The 24,301-nt window shown below is 33.1% G+C and overlaps 3 protein-coding genes across 4 annotated transcripts; all 3 read right to left on the bottom strand.

The window, feature by feature from the left end:
* Window positions 1-872: 872 nt before the first annotated feature.
* Window positions 873-3,907, bottom strand: LOC103483726 (RAN GTPase-activating protein 2). 2 transcript variants are annotated; one of them, XM_008440477.3, is made up of 2 exons: window positions 3,689-3,907; window positions 873-2,888 (listed from the first exon to the last, which is right to left on the bottom strand). In XM_008440477.3, exon 2 carries the CDS (start codon window positions 2,859-2,861, stop codon window positions 1,233-1,235), a length of 1,629 nt encoding a protein of 542 aa, XP_008438699.1. In that variant the 5' UTR covers window positions 2,862-2,888; window positions 3,689-3,907; the 3' UTR covers window positions 873-1,232. The 2 variants fall into 2 exon arrangements, with proteins under 2 accessions (XP_008438699.1, XP_050942067.1); XM_051086110.1 differs by lacking the exon at window positions 3,689-3,907 and adding an exon at window positions 3,075-3,636.
* A 2,051-nt stretch (window positions 3,908-5,958) lies between these two features.
* On the bottom strand, window positions 5,959-12,018 carry LOC103483725 (ARM REPEAT PROTEIN INTERACTING WITH ABF2). The gene is made up of 19 exons (XM_008440474.3): window positions 11,604-12,018; window positions 11,273-11,430; window positions 10,709-10,878; window positions 10,511-10,631; window positions 10,355-10,429; window positions 10,164-10,258; window positions 9,865-9,940; window positions 9,503-9,610; window positions 9,104-9,232; window positions 8,908-8,976; window positions 8,683-8,742; window positions 8,445-8,568; window positions 8,185-8,324; window positions 7,819-7,882; window positions 7,641-7,720; window positions 7,287-7,351; window positions 7,083-7,200; window positions 6,843-6,967; window positions 5,959-6,429 (listed from the first exon to the last, which is right to left on the bottom strand). The coding sequence occupies exons 1-19, from the start codon at window positions 11,842-11,844 to the stop codon at window positions 6,336-6,338; spliced, it is 2,112 nt and encodes a 703-aa protein (XP_008438696.1). The 5' UTR covers window positions 11,845-12,018; the 3' UTR covers window positions 5,959-6,335.
* Window positions 12,019-18,426: 6,408 nt separating this feature from the next.
* Window positions 18,427-20,552, bottom strand: LOC103483724 (probable membrane-associated kinase regulator 1). Its single transcript, XM_008440473.3, has 2 exons — window positions 19,739-20,552; window positions 18,427-18,885 (listed from the first exon to the last, which is right to left on the bottom strand). Exons 1-2 carry the CDS (start codon window positions 20,443-20,445, stop codon window positions 18,636-18,638), a joined length of 957 nt encoding a protein of 318 aa, XP_008438695.1. The 5' UTR covers window positions 20,446-20,552; the 3' UTR covers window positions 18,427-18,635.
* Between the last annotated feature and the right edge of the window lie 3,749 nt (window positions 20,553-24,301).

The following is a 24,301-nucleotide window of genomic DNA, read 5'->3' as shown; positions in this document are numbered from 1 at the left end:
TGGATCTCTCATTTTTTATGCATGTGCATTTTAGACTAAATTACTAATATTAATGAAACAACACAATGAATCATTAAATATATAAAGAACCAACAAACGAATACTATTTTCGATCATTGAGGAGCCTCTAAACATTCTGCAACAAATAAACTGATATGAACTACAAAAATGGTCAATAAAATTTTCAAATTTACAAATTTTTGTTATGGACTTATTTTCTTACTTATTTCTTGTCTTCAATACTCAGACCTAAACATTAAAACCTCTGTTTCAGTGTATTCAATCCCAATTATTTTAACTTTCACTCAACTACTAACAAACAATTTTGTTGACATATTTAAGGTCTAAGATCATCCGACGATTCTACTATTACTTTTCTTTCTTCGTGCTATAGTCTGTATCTTAATTGGTGAGGTAATTTTTGAGATGGAGGAATGGAAGAACGAACAAGGGAAGTAAGAGGGTATTTATTGAAGAAAAGAATAAAAAAGAGGAAGTATTAGGCCATCAATTGAATCGAAGAAATGGAAAAGAGACAAGGTGAGATGTAGATAAATGTTTTCATTCATGTGCTAATGATTTAAGTATTTTATTTTATTTTATTTTATCTTATTTTTGTAAAGTTAAAAGGATATTAATGCAACCTTCCAAAGTAAAAACCAACCGAAAATAATTTATTTATTTTTATCGATTTTTGCTACCATAATAATATGCATGACTATCTATTACTTTTGTAACTACTAGCAATTGGACATATACTCCTTCCTTACTAAAGATTCTTTTGTAGTGTAAGATTATAGTGGTAGCAAGTCATGTTATAAGTAGAACCTGAAATTATGATGAGCCAGAGGATTGGATTGCTTCAATCGATATAAAGTAAAGAAGCCTTTTAAGTTCTCCAATCAAATACGGAGCAAGATTCATCATCCAACTATTCCTCTCAAAAGGGAGAAAAGGATGGAGGCAATGACAACAAAGGATACAGATACAGTTCATTGCAAAAATTCCTAGTAACCAAAATAAATCCTACGGCTACAGACAATCTATTACCATGATGCTCCCACAGAAATTTTGTTCATGTTCTAGTCAATCGCTGTTAAACTAGATTCAGTTCTTGAAATAAACCAAAAATCAGAAACTAAAAACATGTGCCTCTCTTCAAATACTAAAGTTCGAGAGACAAATCTTGCAACTAGCCTAAATCAAAGAGGTTCATTAAATAGAGAACCTCTCTAGTTCTCTTCATTAACTTCAAGGTTCTTTAGTTTTGATCCCAACTCATCCTCCTCCTCCTCCTCCTCGCCATCTGCTACAGATTCCCCGTCGTTGCCGTCTTCCCCTTCGGGGTCATTTTCATCCAAGGGCCCGAGCATATTCGGAAATTTCTTGAAAATATCCTTCAACTCATCAATGCCTTCATCAGAAATGAAATTTCCATTGATGTTCAGCAGTTGAAAATCAGGCTTCTGAACCACAGTTTGAGCTAAAACCCGAGCGCCAGCTCTCCTAATTAAGTTAGTATTCATGTCAACTTTCTTTAATTTGATGAGACCTTCTAATGCCTTACTGATCTGGATAGTTCCTTCATCCTTCAGCTCATTCTCACCCAAACTCAAGCTGATCAAATGGGCCTTTTGAGTTATACAAGCAGCTAATGCAGAAGCAGCTTCAGCTGTAATGTCATTTCCAGCCATTTCCAAGACTTCAAGTGTAGGAGCAGTGTCCTTCAGTATATTGGCTATGGCAATTGCCCCTTCATCTTCCAAGTTCAGGTAACTCAAATAAAGCTCCTTGAGATCTGCATGATGTGAAAGGGCTTTACTCAGAGCAACTCCACCTTCCACTCCAAACATGTTGTCTCGGAGGTCAAGTTTCTTCAATCGGGGACAAGTCCCAAGTGCTAAAGATAAGGCTACTCCTCCCTCAGAGTCTATCCTTGTAGAGGAGCAACGGAAGTCTTCCAATAGAGGAGAACGCTTTACAACTTCGGCAATAGCAAAAGCACCTTCATCACCTGTCATGTTGTTATGAAAATGAAGGATCCTAAGTTTATCTGTTGAAGGAATCAACTCGGATACCGCCTGAGCAGCTTCCTTGGAAATTCCATCATTCATCAAATATAGCTCCTCTAAACAAGATTGTGATTTCAGGAGAGAGCCAAAAGCTCTAACACCCTTCTCACCTAAGGCGTTATTTGAGAGGTTTAAGGATCTCAAGATGCTGCCTTCTAAAGCATCAGAGAACAATTTCATGACCTGTAGAGCTTCTGATTCTGGTCTTCCTGCGATAAAATCAGAGAGATCCACTTCTTTTAACTGATCCTTGAGGGACACAAGAATCGGCTCAGTAACACGAGCTGCTTCTAAACCAAAGCTCCGGTTGCTGAAACATATCTGTGTATAAGAATTTCTTGGCTCTTTTAAGGGCTTTAGAAGTTCTTCAGCTTCCTCAGCCTCGATAAAGGCCCGTCGACCTTTTGAGATATCGAAACAGATTTCACGAGGAGCACTAGTGATATCAGATCCAGCCTCCTTGTCTGCCTCAACTTTAGGACCTCTCTTAAGAACCTCAAGAAGCAACCTGCTGCATTCCTTGGCATAAAGTTGCACAGCAGCACCCCCGTCACCATCTGGCTGTTTTTCATAATTCTGATTGGCTGTCTCAAAAGCAATATTCTCAATTTTCTGTGACTCATCTGTAGCCTCTTCCTGACTAAGAGTACCATACTTTTGGGTGAAAAAGGATTTGCTGGTAAGGTTATTTGTCATCCGCTCCACAAGCATTTTTCGAGTATTTTCACTAGGAGGCCACAATTTGATAGAAAATGGCCTACGTTCTGGATTTTTGGTTACAGAGTCCATGATCAAACGTGCTTGAAATCTATCCGCCTATATCAGATAAAAAGAAACTTAAAATTATAAGGAATATAAGCGTTCCAAACCGCGTCTAGTTCTCAAGCAAATCATAGTCACTAGATAAGAGTGACAAATTAGAGAAACACACATTTCATAAACCAAAAACTCCAACACGTCCAAACATATTACACTTGTCAGTGCAGAAGCAAAGCTATTTACCATTTCGTACTTCCACCAAGCAATTAGACAATCATTCTTGAAGTCCGAACAGTAGAAGCAGAACAGAACACAAATTAGAGGAAGAATAGGGAGTAAAGACAAACAAATATTCAACTCAACTTTGTAACATACAAGATAAAGAAGCAAAGATCTAGTAGGTTTAAACATAAGGCAGATTGTTGTCAAACAATTTCAAGATGACTCCTTTTCTCCTTCACAATAAATCAAACAAGAACAAGAAAACAATTCGGATTACATATCAGGACAAACAGCAGGCACTCACAAAATAAAGATTCACTCCACTACTCCATCCACATCAAAACAACTCTGTGGGGACTTCTCCCTTCCAGAGTATCACTCTGTATAATCCCTAAACAACAAAATGGAGTTCCAACAGAAAAACAGATAGGATAATAAACACTACCAAAAGCCGCCAAAGAACAACTACCATGGATCTAACACAACACTAAACTTTCATACCGTTAAAAAACGAGGTCGAGAAGAAAATGGAAGATACCCAAGAAAGGGAAACAAGGAAGAAAAATAAAGAAAACCCTAGTAATGAAAAGAAAAGGGAAGAAGAAGAGAAGAGAAAAGGAGAGTTCTTTCTTCACCTGGTGGAGTTGTATGGACTATGGAGGCTGTAGTGAGCGTGTAGATGATGATAGAAGGAAATAGGAACTGAAAGAGAGGGAAAAGAAAGGAATTTGGATTAATAAAAAGTGTTGAGGTCGAAATTGAGATGGGAAAATGGTTGGGGTTTCGAGGAAGGCCTTTGTATTGCGTCCAATTGGCGGAAGCCGAACAGAGGAGTTTTCGCAAAATTTGAACTTTCAAGCTGGCCCCCTCCGCCAGGTCTCTATTTTCCCCCAAAGTTGCTTTTTTCAAAATAAAATAAAACAAAACATTTATTTTATTTTTTTTCTTTTGGAATTAACTTTCAGATCTTTTTTAATCATTTTGCAATATAATTCTCATTAATATAGGGAAAAAGAATAATGATTTTAAAAGTTCTCTTTTTTAAAATTATGCTTTTATTTGAGTTCATGTCACAAACATTTTGATGAGAAATTATGTTTTTATTACACAAAATTTGGATGTCATGACTCAATGATTATTTTATTGTAAAGCCACATGCTTTCTTGATCATATTTTTTTAACTAAAAAATTATCCACACTCACATCAAAACTTTATCATCAGTGTCTCATCATAACTACAAATACTATTCGACACTGTAATAAAACCGTTGTTCAATTGGTATAAGGGTGTTCATAGTACTAACTTTGTGGCTCAAATCATCCTATACTCTGTATTGAAAAAATACAATAAATGATAATTGAATAAACAACTCGATTCTTATGAAAGGAAAAAAAAAGATAAATAATGCTCAAACTCAATGTATTTTAAATGAGTAGCTTTTAAAATTATCTAGAGAAATAGCTTGCTATCTCTATCAAGCTTAGAGGATTGGTTCCAGTACTCTACATATGATAAAAAAATAATAATAAATACGTTGTTGTTTGGATCTCGCCACTCTCTTTATAGATATAACCTTGTGGACTTGACCTTTGGCCCACTTCTCCTAGTCTAGTAAGAGATACTTACGTTAAAGTAGTGTCAAGCCTACCACACCATGATGCCTAAACTAATACATAAAATTGTATGATTCAACTAAGTGCATAAATAACGTTAGAGCTCTCTTTTAGAGAATTCACACTCTCTTTTGGATCATCAAATTAGGTTATTTATAGATCTTTCCTTCAACACCCTATAGTTAAGTGTATATCCGCGATGTCAAAGTTGTTTTTTACACTCAAAGTTATAAGGTGTTAGATCGAATGCATCTCTCCTATTTTTCAATCAATATATATTTACCTATTCAAATTGTTGTACCAAACCACTCGATACTCCTTGGACTCGGACATGCACATGATATACCAAACGTGGGTTTAGCTTATTTGTAGAGGGGAACAATCATATGTAATTGGACCCATGATGCTCCCAGGGAGGATATGAATTATCATGAAAATCAAGAAAACGAATGTAGGAATCACGTGGGTGAGGTTAGAAATTTAATCTGACAAAATGAAAATGTAATATGCTCACCTTTTTATTTTTTACTTTTATCTCATTTCATAATTTAAAGCAAAAATGAAAAATGTTGGCAGAGTAGCATGTGCATGTGGGTACTCAAGAGATTTTTATCTTATCTCCAACAAACTCAATCTCTTCCATCATTTCCAACGTCTCTAAATTCTCTCCACATAATAAAATTCAAGTTTCTCTCCTCAAAACATCCATCCCTTCTATTATACCCAAGTAATGCACTCGACCCTTCTATATATCGAAGTCATGCAATTAATTTTACACTCTTAAATATAATTGTAGTACCATTGTAATTGATTTTAAATGAATGTAACATTCTAAAAATAAATTGATTAGAAACTGAACAGACACGTATTTTAGTAACGGTCTAAATAGATTAGAAACTAAACAAACACGTGCTTTAGTAACTAGACGGTTCAATTCACGTCCACAAGGGGTATTAACTGGAAAATGGGTATTTTAATTCAAGTTAATTTAATGAATTTTAATTCCTATTTAATTCTACATGTTTCTAGAGCAATTTTAAAATGGTTAAAAACCACTTTTATCGATTTTAAAATTGCTCTATTCATTCAAAATCAATTTTGATTATTAGAAATTTACATTTAATATTAAATATGCAATTCTTTTTCTTCAAATGATATTTAACGTGATAAAAATATTTTAGCTATAATATCAACCAACCAATTTAATATATGAGGTTTTTTCTTCTTTTTTTTTTTTTAACTCCAAAATAATTTCAAAAGATAAACCCACAGTTTTACAAAATAAAAAAAATAAGAAAAAAAAACCCTGAAATTGATATTACTGACGTCAAATTTACAGTGTTCTCCAACTGAATGTCTCTTCACAAGAGCTTAGTCATTTGGGAAGATACATCAATTCATAAAATAAATGCAATGCATTTCAAGGATAACATTCTCGTAAGGACTAAGGTCATTCTATCTAAGCAATGGTATTACTTAAGACTTTATACAAAAAAGATCAAAACCCTTACCATTAGGATAAAAAAAAATCAAAGGATCATGAGCCATAAAACAAATAAGCTAATTAGAACCTCAATCTAGCTCTGCAGCAGCGACCAAATTTACTACCACTATCTGTACATCGTGTTTTTTGGTTAGCGATGATGAATAACGAAACAGCGCAGCCATCTACAGCCGTGAGCTCTGGAGATTAACCTTGGTCAGGGCTTTAGCAAAATAATTGCGGATCTCGGGAAGTATGCGCTGAATTAGAAGAGAATGCCTGCAAAAAGTGGGCATGAAGAATGCTTAGAAAATGTAGGGAGAAACCATGTTTTTCAATCCATGGCTTCTTTAGGTCCATCTCCAAGAGCTTCTCATTTTGATACTAATACTCTCCATTGAATGCAAGCACTAAGGGATCTAAATCTAAGAGTTTAAATCCTAAGTTTGTTGCAAAAATGAAGGAACTTAAATGGAGTTTTAAGTTAATTGTTTGATAATTTGTGAACACCTAGAGGGAAAAAAATGTTTTTAGAAAAGGTCATTAATTTGATTTTTGAGTGATTGCCAAACAATTTGATTTTGTCCAAAATGACTTATTTTCAAAATTAAACCACTGAAAAGTTAAACTTGAGGTAATTCAAGCAGAAGTAGGATGAGAGATAAAGGATGAGGTTTAAAAGAGAAACGTACCCCGGCATTACACTGAGTTTTTCAAATTGTTCCAAGATAAAAAGGATGCACGTGTGTCTCAAAGATATGGCATTAAAGGCTTCGGAGAGTTCATACATGCTTGAAACATTTTCCAGTGATATATCCTGCCAAAGTTTCAGATTGACAAGTTTATCTCATATACATGTCTAACAGCTTGAATTACACGCGTGAATGACAAAGATCATAAACAAAACTAAAATTTGGTAAATATTAGCTCACCTGTGCAATGGTGTATTCGCACAATCGTTTAAGTCCTTCCAAGAGATACTGATCGGCAGCTCTCAGAAGATCTTGCGCAATATCCAACGAAACATCCACAGATCCGGTGTAAACAAATCTGTATGACAACTTAAATACAGCTAATTAACATGATAATACTTGCATTTATATTCTAATAGCTTTTGGAACTGGAACTTTGCTAACCTCATCATTAGCTCAAAAACCTCCCATCTAATATTTGGAATTTCTATATCCTTAGCATCCTTCTCCTGAAATGCATATTAAAAGCAATCGGTGAAATTGGGCATTTTAAGGCCGTGTTCCAAATAATTTCCACTTTAATTAATATTATAGCATAAAGTAATAAACTTGCTCAAGAATGATAAAAATTATGTGTAAGGTATATGACCACTGACGCCAAATGGGGGGAAATTTTCAACATATTTGCCATTACGGATGGTGATACAAAAAATACAGCTTCCACTTGAAACGCTAAGTCCCAAATTAAGCTACAAACAAGGACAACAGAATTGGTTTTGAACACAATTGGAAGCTCACCCGATAGCCACCATCAAACATGGCACGGAATGCATCTGAAGAAGCAAGCAAGCAAATTCTGTGGGCATGGAAGCGTCTGCCTGCAAATGTCAAAAGGAAAAACCAAAAGTTCAATAAGGTCAGTGGAAAAGTAAAAGACCATAAGTAGTTTGAAACAAGATGAAAAACAATAAACGACCTTCAACAAGAAAAGTAACATCGGATAGCGTTGGATTGTTCACATACTGCTCACCAAGGTACACCTGAATGACATAGGTCAGAATTATAGTAGTAAAGCGAAAAGTATCAAAATTATAGATCATATGCCCATTTTTTCAGGTACAAAATCAGAGAGAAGAACAAATACTTCAAACTCCAAGAAACCAAAACAGATATGCAAGGGGCGCATATATTTAGCCACTAACTCAAAGGATCGAGGACAAGAATTCTCAACCTTCCCCATTCACTTTCCCCCTCCACAAAGCCAGGTTTTCTTCTCAAGCCAACGTATAAACTATATTTCAAAGTGTATGTTGGAAGGGTAATAAATATATGAACATCTTACCTGTGGTGTTGGGGATGGTGGGGCAGCATCCACAGAAGAAAGAGTCGTGGCTTTATTTGCCAGCTTGTACAGTGCAACAGCACCATCAAGCTGCTGCTTGAGACTTGAAGAACCAAGTAGGCCAAGAAGCAACTCTAGACCTGCAAAACACAAAACCATTTATTCTACAATAAAATCTCCATTCATTAATAACAAGTTGATCCCAAACTGCACCCTCATAGGAGAGAAAAACACAATGAAATTCTAAGTATATGACATGCCATTATTATCGATAAATATGGTCCTCTGATCGTCGGGTGAACAAAGATGAGCAAGAGCAAGAGAGACTCGTCTTTGCACAGCTTTCTCAGCTACACGCATTAGATGTAATAAGTGATTTAAAACCTAATCAAGGAAAAGAATATTATTAAAATTTGGAAAGCATCCGTATTGACAAGGGAACGGACTAGAACGTCAGGCACGTCAAAGTCCCAAAACATCAGTTAAGTTATAGCTCACCCTTCCATGTATCTTCTCCTCTAATCTCTTGAGTGTCTTTGCTACACAATCTTTTGTTGCCTGAAACAAATTTGCCAATTTATTTAAGTCGTGACATAGCAAGACAATGAGGAAGCACCACTACTGAATGAGAAATTATGGAGAACCTCCAGGCTCCAGTAATACATGCAAAGATGAAGGTAGGGGGTACTGAATCAACTAGATAGATAAGGAAGGTTAAGTTACTTGCACTATAAATTCTCCATCTTGAAGCTTCTGAACTCCGCCCACCCTAATAAAATCAGATACATTATCCTGCAGAAGGAATAATAATTACAGTTCACATCAAATTCTTTTATGATCACGGTTGTTCGGTAAGTTGGTGGGATTAGACGACTAGACGCAGCAATTCAAGTTTGTATCAATATTAAAGTTATCACACCTCATTATCTGCAAGCCCATAAAGAGCAAACGCCGCATTGTGTTGCAAAGAACCATTTTTTGAATCCAAAAGCTTCAGTAATGGCATTAAACCACCATTATGAGCAATACCAGCTTGATTATGAGTTTCCTGAAAAGATAAATTTTTTCTCAGTTTCAGCCAAGAAATTTGCAAGATCTAGTCATTCAATCCTAAGAACAATCCATAAGGAGAAAAAGAATGGGACAGCCAGGAGGAGAGGAATAATGCTTTAAAACATCTTTATGAAGAATTATGATATTTATTATTGGGTAAATGAAAGGCTACTCAACCAAAAAGAATAAAAAGTTTAAGTACTAAACTCGAAAAGCACACTAGGTGCCATTCTAACTAAAAGATAAAGAATATAGAATATAGTACCTGTGCCAACCTCCCCAACGCAAAAGCTGACATTTCTCGAAGCTGTACATCAGGTGACTGAAGCATCTCAATTAAGGGTCGAACAGCACCTCTTTGTACAATATGAATCTGCAAATTTTTTATTCATTCAGTAAGAAAATCAAGTAGAGGAAGATGAGAAACAGAAATTGAAGGGTGAAGACATTCTTTGTAATAAAACAAATAATTAATGAAGTAATGGTATAGACACACAACAGCACTCTTATATAGTGAATAATTTACCCTTCTGTTTTCCAAGAAATCAAATTTAACAGGTATACAGATTCTCAACTCTCCCTTTCAAAATCGTTGCCATGAAATAATAAATCATCAAATTTATTCACCTTACAATCCGAATCAGTTGCCGCGAATTGTCCAAGTAATAATGCTGCCTCCCTTTGGCTCTCAGAGCAGCAAGAACTAACAAAAAGGGTAAACATGATTCAGACTAGTGGAGATCAACTTTGACTTCACAGCATAACTAGTTATGATTGACAGAGCTACAATAGTATATAGAAAAATTGAGATGATGGACACGCGATATGGGCTGAAGCAGTAATATACGAAACAAGATTCCTGAAGTTAAATGTAGTGAAGCAGTAACAAACAAAAGATGTGATAAGGATCCTGAAGATTGGCATACCTGAGTAATCCAATAACAGGTTGCAAAGCTCCTGCGAGAAGAACTTCTCTCTTTATATTGGGAGATGAGTGCACCAAATTTCCAATAACCCCAACCTAAAATCCACAATTCAGATTTTATAGAATGCAAACCAAATATCACTCCATTAAAAAGTACTAAATATTCAAGTTTGTGACTTGGGAAAATCCTACCGCTTCATAATGTATAGCAGCATCCTCAGAACGAAGCATCAAAATCAGTGTAGGGAGAGCATTGCACTCAACAATCTGCCAGTCAGCGAAGATAACAAATGATTTACATATTAAACCTAAAGTTAAACATCCAACTTGAAGTAAAATGCCACTTACCTGGTTTTTATTCTCATCGTTCTTAAAGGCCAATGTTCGTAATGCCCCAGCAGCAGCTCTTTGAACCTTTGTGTCAGTAAATTCAAGCAACTCAACAAGCGGAGGAATCCCACCTTCCATCCTAAATATTTAAATTCTTGTTGAGAACAGGCTTCAATGAAAGTTAAAAAAACTTAAAAGTGAATCAACTAAACATACCTAACCCGCGTTTTGATGAAACTGTTCTCATGGGCAAGATTTGTAATGGCATCTGCAGCTCTACGAATAACACTGTTTACAGCTCGAGAAGAACCATCCTTGTGTCTCTTCAATAGCTCAACGAGGTGTGATAGAGCACCAATGTCAACTATCAGTTGCTGGTGCTCTGGCTGTTGAGAGAGGATAAAAAGGAGGAAGTGGGTCAGACATCATTTGCAGAAAATGAATTGAGCATTAGGAATGGGATGAAAGCTAGTTGATAAGTGGTGCACACGCCTACTAAAATATGTTTTACTTTTATATAGATGAAAATGTCCAACACAAGCCCGAAAGGGTAACGCATGAGCTACAACTATAGACATGCAATCCAATTGAAAGATAGCATTTACTCTTTCAATACCTTGAGCCAAAACCTTAGACAAAATGAACAAATTACTTCTCAGCTAACTCACTACTTCTTTGGCTCAAAAAAATGTGTAAAAATAAGTCATACAGGCTATCAAAACGATACTAGAAAACTTGTGTACAAATAGGGCAGGTCAAACGGAAGATATTAAATTTGACCTTTACAGCCAGTAGTCCAAGAGCAAAAGCACTTCCTTTCTCAACCTCGTGCTCGAATGGCTTAAGACTACGATCACCTTCAATAGTAGGCGGTGCTTGTAGATGCTTAACTAAAGCCGGCACAGCTCCACCTTCCACAATCACGTTTACTACTTCTTCTGCCAACACCAAAAAAAAAAGGCACAAGAATTCCAATCAATTAACAATATATTAAGAAGAAAAAAAAAAAAAAGAGGGAGTAGAAAATCAGAAGACTAACGCTCGAAACACTAAGATCGAAAAAGATGAAAAAGCGTAAAACACAACGAGATCGGGAGAAAAAAGAGTATACCGTTCTTAGCAAGCTCGGCAAGAACATGAGTAGCTCGCTTAGCAGCAGCTCGATCGGCTTCCTTCCATGAAAAAGTAGAATTGAGAATTTCGACTTGATCACTGACCTCGGTGAGTATCGCTTGCTTGGCGTCCCCTGTAGGCACGGAGATCTCCCGTTCCTCTTCAAATTCCTCCTCCAGTTTCCGCTTATGGCCTTTCCTCTCTGGGAGATTCTGATCTAGGCGCTTCTGAAGCTCCATAAACAACCAGAGGAGCTTGGATAACGAGAGATGGAAGAAGCTGATCCAAAGAACCAAATCTGGAGGGGGGATTGATCAAGTGGGAAAAGGGAAGAGAAAGAGAAGAAAGAGAGAGAGAGAGAGAGAGGGGGGTTAGAGGGTAGTTTGGGAAATTCGTATGCTAAGTATTTTCAGATTTCCCTCTTCTTTTGTCTTTGTGTTTTCGTTCTGGCTCGCATTTAATCAAAGACCGGTCAAGAACTTCCCCCCGCCCTGGACCGCACTATTCATTTCGATTTGTAAAATCTAACCTACGCTCCCGCCGGAAAAGTAAAAAAGGTCAAAATTAGTAAACTTTCGTTAATGTGCGCCACAGGCTGGCCCACTAAATATTTGTGGGCCCAAGTAAATCCACGTTTTGTCAACAGTGGAGGCCCATCTCCCCGTGGCTTGTTAATGGGCCGTATAATAATGGGCTTGTGCTCTCGTGAAATATAAATGTCCACGTGGCGTCATCCAACGGCTACTTCTCTCCCACCGTCTAAAGTAAATGGGTCTAATCATTCACGTGAACCAATTGGATGTGGATGATTGTCCACGTGTGCTGATACGCGCCCACATTTCTTTTTCCTTTTATTATTAATATTATGAAATTGATAAACTTTTATTTTTTAGTTAAATGAAAGGGTTTGATATAGTAATCAGTGTCTTTTGTTTATATTGATCGCTTTTAATAGTGATAGGGTTGCAATCCTCGCATTTAAAGACATGGAAAATAGTTGTGGGTGAATTTTTTTTAATTTGAGTTGCCAAGAGAATGTGACAAGGTAAAAGCATTTTCTTCCGTGGGGTTAAGAATGGTAAGTTCCATTTTCATAGTTTATCGATGGCGTAAAGTAACACAACCATTTAACTATTTAGCTAAAGCATATGCTTCAACAAATTAAACTTCATGAAGGCGGGTAAAGGGTAAGAGTTAAAAACACGTATTGATATAAGTTAAATAACGTGTTTGTCGTTTTTAAAAATAAAAAATGATGTAGTTGTCTAACGTTTAAAATTACAAAAACTCATTTGTTGTTGACATAAATTATCGTGAATAAACCATTTGAATGATAAATTTCTCACAAAAATATGATATGATATTATTATTTACACAAATAATTTTTTCATGGGATAAAAAAGTGGCAAAATTAAATTAGTAATACATAAATTTTATCAAAGCCCTATTTAGGTGCATTGCATTGTTTGAAGTGTGATTGTGTTTTTCTTTAATCTAGTAAGCTTTGACAAAAGTTTCGTAACGTAACTTTAGTGCATATGGATGAGTAATATAAATCTAACAAAAATATAGTTGTAAATATATGATTTAAACGTCAATTTTAATGCAATTTCACTTGTCTGATATTTCAAAAAACACTTAACTAAGTTTAGTATAAGTATTTTTAGTGAAACTTAAGATAGTATACTTATTTACCAATAAAAAAGGAGTCGCAAAATTGTCGTTATTCTCGATTTTACTTTTGTTGTATATATATTAAACATCGTTAATTAATTTAATTGTGTCATTTTGTCGATTCTTTTCTTTCCTTCGAAAACTTAAATAAATTGTGAAGTATTTCAAATCATTATTTTATTAATATGCATAATAGACATTATTCAGTTACATCATATTCAGACTCTCAAAATGTCATTTTGAAAAATTAATTTATTGTTTCTTAAACGTTCCTTCAAACAAAGTTTAAAAGTTAATCGTTTAACTTAAACCCAATGTAAATTAGAAATTATAGGTCACACAATAGTCTCAAATTCAAATCTATAAACTAATAGAAAAATTACTGAATCTATTTATTTTTGCGACGGATGAGGTCCCCAATAAGGGGAAGCATGCCGGTAGAAAGGACCACCTCACGAGCTTGCGGCAGTTTCAATTTTGGGGGGTTTTTTTTTTTTTTTTTTTTTTTGTTTTGTTTGTCTTTTTCTTTTCGCTTTTATTTCGTCCCTTCGAACAAAGAAAAAAGAAAATCCTTTTCATTAAATAAATTTTCTTTTGGACCCTAAAATAACTTTGGCTTTGCCATGAAGAATTTCAAGCTACGTGGACGTGTCATCAATTATGATGAAAGATGTGAGGTCCAAAGTCTCATGCTATTGCATTTGCTTTTCTTTTGTCTTTTATTATTTTCAAGTAATTGCTTTTGCATGAAGATATATCCAAAATAAAGATTGTTTGTGATCCTATTCAAATGTAATACAAATATTTGGTGTTGTCATACATGATTGTACATTAATTGGATGTTAATGTATAATAGGCACAACATGTTACAGTGGAACTTAGCTCGACAACGATTAATATAATTTTTTTCTTCTTATCGATATTATTTATATTCACAATTGTTGTATTCAAAGACAAAAGACTATTACTCTGTTTGAAATATTTTGTTTAAAATTAATAGTTGTTCATAGTTTATTAAAAGTGCGAGAGTATAATCATTAATTGCATTGTTTTTGTGTAATATTATTTAGTCCAAAGTATGTTTTAAACACATCTAATGAAGTTTATTAGATAAAATGAGTTTATATTGGTTGGAAAACCATTGTAATACATGTATTTCATGAACTTCACCGCACAAAGTTCTTATTTGGAGTTTTTTTTTTTTAATCGTGAACTTGAATATTATATTACTTAAACACATGAACTCTATATTGTCCAAAACTAATCGTTAATGTTTACGTTATTTATATTATTTCATGAGTTTTGGCAGTATATCATATAAACATTAAGTTTTATTTCGTTACTAATTATCAAAAGTAAGACTAACTCATTATTTATTTTCAAATATTTAAAATCTTATTAGTGAAACCGAAGTGATTAATGGTTACATATCGTCAAATCTTTGTATAAACATAATAGATCGGTAGGTATTCTGGTAAAGGGCTAATGTTAGCTCTCGTCAAATCAACTTGTTACTTGTTTGGTTGATATAATTGAGGCAGATTATACCCTCCTTTTCCCTTTCTTATCTCTGTTGACACCTTTTTGGCACTTCTAGGTGGCTCTCTCTCTCTTTGCAAGGCCATGTAGTCAACTATAAGCTTTTATGGATGTCCTCGATGTGAATATGCTCCTCTGTTGATCCCACTCATCAATAGATACTTTTTCGTTGTTTTCAATGACCATTTGCTATATATATAATGTACATTGTGTTAGCAACTTTTATGTGATTGTGTTCTTTTCTTCTACATGTTTCCGAGCCTCTTGTTTATCTACAAGGTATATACACGGTGGTGGAGTCTTGTACTAGATATCAATTTTCCATATTATGTTATATTGTATGCTGGTCGATATTAGCAATTATATAATATTACAACTAATTGCACATCATGTATATTACATACTTGGTCCAATATTAATAATAGCATTGAGACTTTTAAGTATGTAGTTCACACTTGGTAAATATCACAATAATATGACTAAATTAGTATTTGTAGTGTGTATCTATATATATAAATGACCAATAATCAATTGGACGAAAAAGTAGTAAAAAGTTTCAACAATAATTGAATTGTCAACGAACAAACAATATCTAAGTGTTCATCTGTAATGGTAGCATATGTCATCATAGACATCATATATATACATGTCCAGTCTAAACTTAAGATTTACTACGAGTATAAAAATTAAATTTTAATATTTAAAAAACACAAATAGTGAAATTGAACAAAGTACAATGATGCAAACTTCTTGAAGAAAAAGAAAAGGGTGAAAAGGATATTTTAACCAAAATATTAATATCGTAAAAAGGTTGACAAGAAGAATAACAAAATTAAAAGTTTAATTTGTATAAATGACAAATTTATTTTTAAATTAACAAAATAACAAATTTAAAATAAAAATTGGGGGAACAATACCTTAAATACCCCTACATAAGTGACAAATATAAATCCTAAATACATTTGTTTATTAGTTCTTGAATTAATTACTTGATTTTGTATCCTAATAAGTAGGAGATGTTCAAACTAAAGTCATATGTTTAGGAATTGTTAGTTCAATCTTCTACAACAATAGAATATTTTTTGATTTAATTAAGATTTATCGTAAGTGAATATGTTTACAAATACACTGTATTCGTGATATATGATATTTACAAATACACTGTATGTGAGTAGTTGCCCTTCGTGGAGGGATAAATTCGGGTTAAAAAAATTGAAAAAATTCATTTGATAAGTAGTTTTGCCATAAATCAAAATAATTTTGGAATTTTCTATTTTTTCTTTTTCTTTTCGATATTTTGCTATTTCGACGGTTTCCTTCGAAAGTAACATGGAATTTGAAGTGGGCCTATAATGGATGATCCGAGAAGACTGTGAAACGGATTGGGCCTCGGAGGCCCGTGAGAAAGCTAGGCATGGGCAACGTCGTGGGGAGCCCACAATGGTGTGGACAGCGACCGGTAGTCAGCGCCGGAAAAACAGTAGATTTGAAAAAAAAAGAAGGGTGTCAAAGTGAAGCAGTGTAATTGGCATGTGAGATGTCGCATAGTCTTAAATGGGACGTCGTTTTAATCGACATGTCGGGTGGGAGATAGATCCGACCAATAAGGTAAGCACACAACTACTTTCTTTGGAGTCCAATCCTAACCGACTTCCACCGCCGTTTCAGTCCCACAAACACAATCCCTTCCAACTCTCAACCATTTACTTCGCTCCACGACACTAACCAATAGAACAATTATTGTCGAAGAAATACAAGATTTTATTTTCAATGCTATGGTATAAAGAAGATGAAAGGAAGACGTCACCAATACGACACTGTAAATGAGGTCCCAAAGTCTAGTGGTAATTAACTAACTTTTGATATAGAAAATTGAAGCATTAGGTGTTGATTTAAAATAGCTACAATTCGTTTCCCATAAATATAGAAATGCAGTGTCTATATATTGTTAATCTTACTTTTTACTTTATACCAAGTGATCTTTTGTTGATAAAATATTGGTGTTCAAATGTACATGAAGTATGCACCTAATAGTTTAATATATTAGTTTCTTTTATGCTCAAGTAAATTACAATAAACTTATTCGAGATTACATTGGAAACACATGGTCGATAGAGTCGTTGTAAAACGACGATGTTAGGTTGTTATGAGAGAGTTTTCTACTCGTATGATCACAATATAAAAGTTTAGACACTAAATTGATATTTTGTATGGCACAGGATCATAAACACGTGGAGCAAAAAAATAAATGAAGTTTAACAACTTTATTTTCTTAGCTCCAATTCTTTGAGTAAAACACCTCTTAGTTTAATTTGGTTGGTCATCTTCATTCTACTTTTTTTCTCATCGTATGAAAATTCATAACTTCACCAGTTCTCACATGTACTTGATTCTAATACAAAGAAATTTTGATGAGAAAGACTACGTGAGATCATAAGACATGCAGTATAACTATGTGTTTTTTAAAATTTTGAGAATTGGGTGATGTTTGCAAAACTTAAAAAGTAGTTGCAATGTTTGCAAATGTGTGAGATATTTTAAAGATTGTTAAACATTTATGTTTATTTATTTATTTTGAATTTTTTTTTTTATGTATAACTTGTTTATCTTGATCTTCATCTTTTCCACCTAAATTAAATTTAAAAAGTACACTCAAGTCGTTTTTTAAACCATGTTTTAAAATGTTTGTTTTGTCTTTTTTTTTTTTAATATTTCAACAACTAAATTATTGTAAAACAAACAACCAAGCAAAAAATAAAAGTTTGAAATATTGATGTTAATGGAAGAGTTGAGGTTTTAATTTTATAAAAACGTAGATGGATAAAATGTCAATATCCACGTGTATTTAAAAAGAATACGAAAACCTAAAGCCAAAAAATATCCACATATATTGTAGACAAGGAAAAAATACATGTCATCTGGCTAGAGAATTAACTATACGGCCTAATTTAAATCAACTAAATTTAACCAACTTAAAATAGTGATAGAGTTATATTTTTTATCTTTTGCTGTTAGGGTTTTTTTAATCTGTTGGTCATTTTCCTCATTCTTTTTGTTATTCGTTCTCCAATATATCTCAAACAAGTGTCTTGTATTTTTGGCTATTCATACCCATTATATAGTATCTACATGCTCTCTTTGTATAAAAAACTTTTACCATTTTGTTGTATTTTTTTATTCAGCGCATGGTATCAAAGCTTCGACTTTTTTTCTTATAACAATATGGCGTGATTAGATACCGACAATTGTGGAAAAAAAGTTGAAAACCCTATTCTTATCTTGCCGTCAACCATTTCTATCGATTAGTTGATATAACCCCAACCTAAACTAAATGGTGGGGATTGATCGGATTTCTTGATTGGTCAATTTTTTTTAACACCCCTCCCAAAAACAAGTACTTAATAACGCCTACCTACCAAACATCTATCAATTTGATTTGTTCCTCAATCAAATCACAATTTGTAATCCATTTTCGACTTTTGAAACACTCAAAAACAAAAATAAAAGCAAGTTCAAAGAAAAAAATAATTATTGAGAGAGGAAGCACATTATTGAGGCAGTTGACTCATTGGCAATTTTGGAGTTTCTTGGAAAAATAAAACAAACACTTACAAAAAGGGGAAGCATATGATCATGTTGCCAACATTTAATGTCACACAAGTCTCTCTTACAAGTTACATCTCATATATATATATATATATATGTATGTATGTATGTATAATACCGCCAATAGAAATACACAGTTAATAATTTTTAAAATACCCTAACATAAATTACAGGGGTAATTATGGAATAAAAACTGTAGTGTGGGGCTGATTCAGCTCAAGGATGATGACTCGTCGGCGTTCTTGTTATGGATTAGTGAGTTCTTGCAATGAGCAATGGCGCCTTGGATTGCACTGTGGAGTTCTTCCATTGACGACATGTCGGCGGAGTATGACGATCCGTAGCCACTAACGGAACTCATGCTTTGTACGCCACCTCGCCGGAGCACGCCGGAGTGACTCGGTGATGACCGTGTTGAAGATGGGCCACTCGGTAGGAGGCTGCTTCTCCCACGCGGATACCTGGTTAAATTTTGTAAATTAATTAATTACATTTACCACAACTAATTAATTTTGTCTCATTCTTCAGAAATTGAAAAGAAACACTTTTAATTATCGAAAGTATTTCTTTCTGGACATACTTTTTTTAGGTAATTGTGATACACTTATCTATTAAATACAATACACGACCACACATTAGACCAATAAAATATTGACTAAAATTACGAAACTAATCTTCAAATCTGTCTCTGGTTTAAAAAGTATCTCCATTTTTCTAAAAAAAATACAATATTATCATTTCATGAATAATTCAAAATAACATAGTTAATTAAATTTTGAATAGAAATTGAATTACAAGACCTCGATTTTTATTTCGATGACATGCCAACACATCTGTATCTACATCCCAATTTCAGCAAAAATATTTTGAATCTAAAAGTAGTTTGAAATATTTTATGAAAGAATAGTGTAATTAACCTTACAAGTTTTGGTGGAATAATTTTTTAAAATTTAGATTGAGTTTATCTCCAGGATGATTGAACTAATTTTCTTATTTATTTGGAAGGTAAAAGTTCGATTTTTCTCTCACGGTTATACTACTAAAAAATAATATATAAATGCTGTAGTAAATTTTTCTTAAAAAAAAAAACAATTTAGCCTAAAACAATATTACACAAGAGTGCTTGTGTGTATAAGCTGGTGCAACAAGACTATTGAATTCATCTGATAATGCCTTTTGAGTTCTATCATATCGAGATCGAAATAATAATCATCTTAAAATTGAAAACGTTATGCAAGTTTCTTTAGGAAATATATATTTTTAATTAGTTTTTATATTTTTGTTTGATTTGAAGCACAAATTTAAGATATATACCTTAAATTTCCTGAAAATGAGAGGGAGAATCTGCCGCTCTCCTCAGCCGTGCCGGAAGTTAAGGAACTATTTTTCGTGGATTCCGGCGGAAGCGGCGGCGTGGCTGGCGAGTGGCAGGATTTGGACCCAATTTTCAGCTGAACTTTTCTGAAGTACTTCTTGATCACTTGCTTAGCAGTGGATCCAATCCCTTTAACACGTGGTGGCTTGGAGTCACTGCCACCTGTACTGACATTATTGACACTCTTCGGCTCTTTTCTAAAAACCGACGAGAATCTAGAAAAGGAAAACTGTTTGCATTTCTTATCGTGCCGGTGTCGGATTCCGGTGTTTAGATCGGTGGCGTCCGAGGTAGGACGTGTGGGATCATTTTGGGAGGAAGAGCGAGAGGAGTCGGTGGAGGAGCTGCCGGTGGAGTCACGGGAGGCTGTGGTGGCGGCGGAGTCGGCGGATGAGGAGGTGCTGGAGGAAGGGAGGAGGGTGGGAACGAGGGAGTTCCGACGAGAGTGGAGAGGAAGAAGGTGACCGTTGCAGAAGAGCTCATCGGCGGGACAGAGCGCGATGGAGGATTTACGAGGGGAGATTGAGATGGTGAATTCGAAATCGGAGGAGGAAGATGAAGAGAAGGAATTTTTGGGAGATAATGGTGAGATTAGGGAGTGGGATTTGGTTATTGGGTCGTCTCTGTTCTTTTCAATCTTTTGCATCTTTGATTTTCTTCATGAACAGTGAAGAAGGTGAAGCAATTAGAAAGAGAGAGAGATGGAATTTGGAAATTGGGAATTTGGAAGGAAGTTTCTTGGTTGGTTATATAAATTTATAAGAAGAATATCGGGTGTGTATATTGGCTACTCTTACTACTCCATTTTTCATACTCCAATGACACATTAGGGTCTTGATAAGGTTATTTTGGTAATCTGCTGGCCTTATTTGGTATTATATCTTTTAAAATAAAACAAATTTAGAAAAATTATCTCAATTATAAAAATTTTTTAAATACCTTAAAAAATCACATTTTATCGTTAATACACTATAACAGACTAAAATAAACTACTATCTTTATCGGTTGGATAGATTATAGTAATCTATTACGACTATATAATATTTTTGTTATATTTTAATTTTTTATATATATTTAAACGTAACCTCTAAATTTACATCCAAATTTCTTACATTTTTATTTACCAACTTCCTACCATCTTTTATAACCTAATTCAAGTTTGATACTAACAAAAATAGTTTTAATTTTCTTTTTATTGCTATCTAATTAAATATGATAAAACTTTAATTACTTTATTTATAGAAGACGAAACTAATGGTAGTCAAATAAGAGAAAACATACTTAATTATATTTTAAAAGAAATTTAAAAAATAAAATCATTATTAAATGAAACATTAGTTTGTGATTTCTAGTTTTTAAAGATTAAATCTACAAATACTTTTTTTAACTGTTTTTTGTTTAACTTTTATCTACGTTTTAAAAATTAAAAGTCAAATTTTGTTCGACTAATATAAAAATAATAAATTTGATTTCTCATACTTAAAAAAGATAACAACCCATTATTAAGAAAACGAAATCATCACACTTGGTTATAGATATTACAAAATATGTATTGCAAACTTACAAAATTGGTTTTTTTTTTTTCTCGTTCTATTTTTAATGTTGAAGTTAAAGAAATAGAATTCCATTTAAATTTCCTTTTTCTTTTCTAGGTTGACGTATCAAAATAAGGGAATGAATAAGATGAAGAAAGAAAGAATAATAATGAAGGGGCCAACAATTAGCTGTTGTTTTTTCATTTAAAAATAATTAGGATGAGCTGATTGAAAACCCCCTAGGTTCGCTGCAATTTCCTGATTGGCCTGTTCATGATTTATCCTTTCTGAACCCACTCCTCCCCCCACCGACATCCCAAAGTCAACTCAAAGTCAGCATAATTCACGGTCCAGATCTTCCTCCCACCCACCTTCTTTGCTCCCATTTCCACGCTATCACAAATATTACAAAAGTCGAAGACTTTTGAACTAATGCATTTGTTGTGTCTTTTCTGAAAGAACGATTTAATCGCATATTACAAATTCGGAGATGCTAGGTGATAGTTTATCTGTTTATGTAACATGTTCTTCTAATCTAACTCGTTAACTGTGCGTTGGAAAATCTTAGATAACATTTCGATTATATATATATAAATATAGGTATATAGTAAACAATGATATATGTAAATTTGTTCAGCCCAATTTTCTTCTGTTTTGCATGTGGCGTTTGCTTCAGAAGTGAATAATAATGTTATGTTCAAAAATCACTTTCATTTTTGCAATTATTTTTCCTTTCAATTTTAGCAATTTTAAAAGGACACGTTTGTTTAAATATTCATTTAAATTTCAGCAAAATTTGTTTATTCTATGATTTTGATTTCCAAAGTTTCTATCAAATCAAAGCTTTATACGTGTTTTTTAAACAATTCAACTTTTGAATAACAATATTGGATTTTATTTGCAGCAGTTAACTTATTTTTAAATATAAATCTCACAAACTTTATTTTCACATCTTTTTACAACTCGACGTAGTCATTGGCGCTGTCTCCCTAAGTTGTTGGGTTTTCGGAGTTTTCCTGTAGTTAAATTAACTATACAGTGATTGATATATAATTCTGGTCTTTTATCGTAACAATTAAAAATTGTTGGAAGCAAATGTCAATTATTGGTATGCCGTAACAAATTATTGTTTTTAAAGCAAAATTCGTTGCGACCTTGATGCTAAATAGCATATGTCGGTTGCTCTTTAAGATTAAACAACTTCTCAACTCAAGCATGTACTATTGAAATATGGAATGAAATAAAAAAAAAATATTATTGAGAGAGAAAATCAAAAGTTTTAAAAAAGAAAGAGAATAAGTCCTAACATCAAAATCTTTTTCTCAAATATATAGAAAAATAACGACAATTTTAGATTTATAATGGTTTGTGTAATAAATCATAACATTATAATCATAAAATGGTTAAAATGTAGCATTAAGCAAAATCTTGACAAAATATATGTTATATTTTGTAAATGTGTTTATAAATTTGTTATTTACAATAAGTTCACAAAAAAATATGCATTGTTCATCAAAGTTTAATTAAAATATATGATTCAACCAAAATGAACTAATTTGTAGTTCGTGAGTATCGAATATATATATATATATATATATATATATATATATATATATCAAATAAATATAATTGAACTAACATAAAATATGTATTAGATCAAATATTAAGGGAACGTTTAGGGCAAAAAATGACTTATAATAATCTAAGGATTATAATAGTTTACGTTTGGGGTGCATACTATTATCTAAGCTTTTATCGACTTCCTTTTGTGGTGGCTACTACTATAATTCTTACTTTGGTTTGAACTTCTACTTTTACTTGTTAAATATTTGGAGCTTAGTGAGGGAGAAGATGTGAGGAAGAGGAGAAAGGAGAGCGATAATAAGTATTATCATAATACTAGGACCAAACATAGAATGAGCTAAAATAACCTTCCTCTCTAATCCTTGAGGCAAACAACCCTAAGTAAATTATCTATTAAACTATCGTCATAGTTACATGTGACTTTAAAAAAATACCAATAACACTTATGTCGAATATATCCTGCTAGTTTTTTTACTAAAATAAAATAAAAAAAAAGAAAGAAAGAGGGGATAAATATTATAAAAAGACAACTGGCAAAAGTAACACAATAGACAAAATATTAAAAACAAAAATCGAGAAGAGTATTAAAAATTTGTTTTTAGTGGGTTTTTTTTTTATGAAGGCAGAATAATTTGTTTTCTATTGTTGTTATTTTTAGAATCATTTTCGAGAAAACCCAAATATGAATAGGGACGTCTATATTTATCCATAAAAGAGGAAGATAAGGTAGCTTTTACGAGAAATGTGTTGATTCTTTTAAACACGTGTGAAAATGTAGGTTCTTTTTTTTTTTTACCACCTATTCAATGACAGCCACTGTTTTTATTTTATTTTCAAAGGTCTGAATTAAAAAGGCAAGAAATCCACGGTCACTATTTATTAGGTGTTCATGGAAAGTTTCTAACATAATTTGACTTATTATTAACTACGTATTTAGAAAGTTTTCGTATTTTAAAAAGTGATCCATGCAACCAAATATGGATAGTAAGAGAAGGTGTTTGGAGCAAAAAGTGATTTGTTATAATTATAGATTGTTATAGTTTCACGAGAATAACTTGTGTTTAAAGTATAAATTATTTTAGTTTGACTGTTTGGTACATAGATTATTTTAGCTTGATAGAAAAAAAATAGTAAACAACATAACAAAAAAGATAAAAAATGATGAATACCTAATAGTAAAAACGATATCAGATTGAGAATAATGAAATAATGTTTATTATTGTTAATTACAGATTTTTAAATAATGTTTACGGTAGCATATCCCAAACGATTCCTAAATGTCTTAGTACCTACATTCCAGTAGAGGTAATAATTTAGTTAATGAAATTTTTATTTGAATCAATTTAGTATTTGAACTTTCAATATTTAAATCGACCGTAACTT

This window comes from Cucumis melo, chromosome 6, assembly GCF_025177605.1.
Source record: "Cucumis melo cultivar AY chromosome 6, USDA_Cmelo_AY_1.0, whole genome shotgun sequence".
Classification (NCBI taxonomy): Eukaryota; Viridiplantae; Streptophyta; class Magnoliopsida; order Cucurbitales; family Cucurbitaceae; genus Cucumis; species Cucumis melo.
This window is presented reverse-complemented; position numbering and strand designations above follow the sequence as displayed.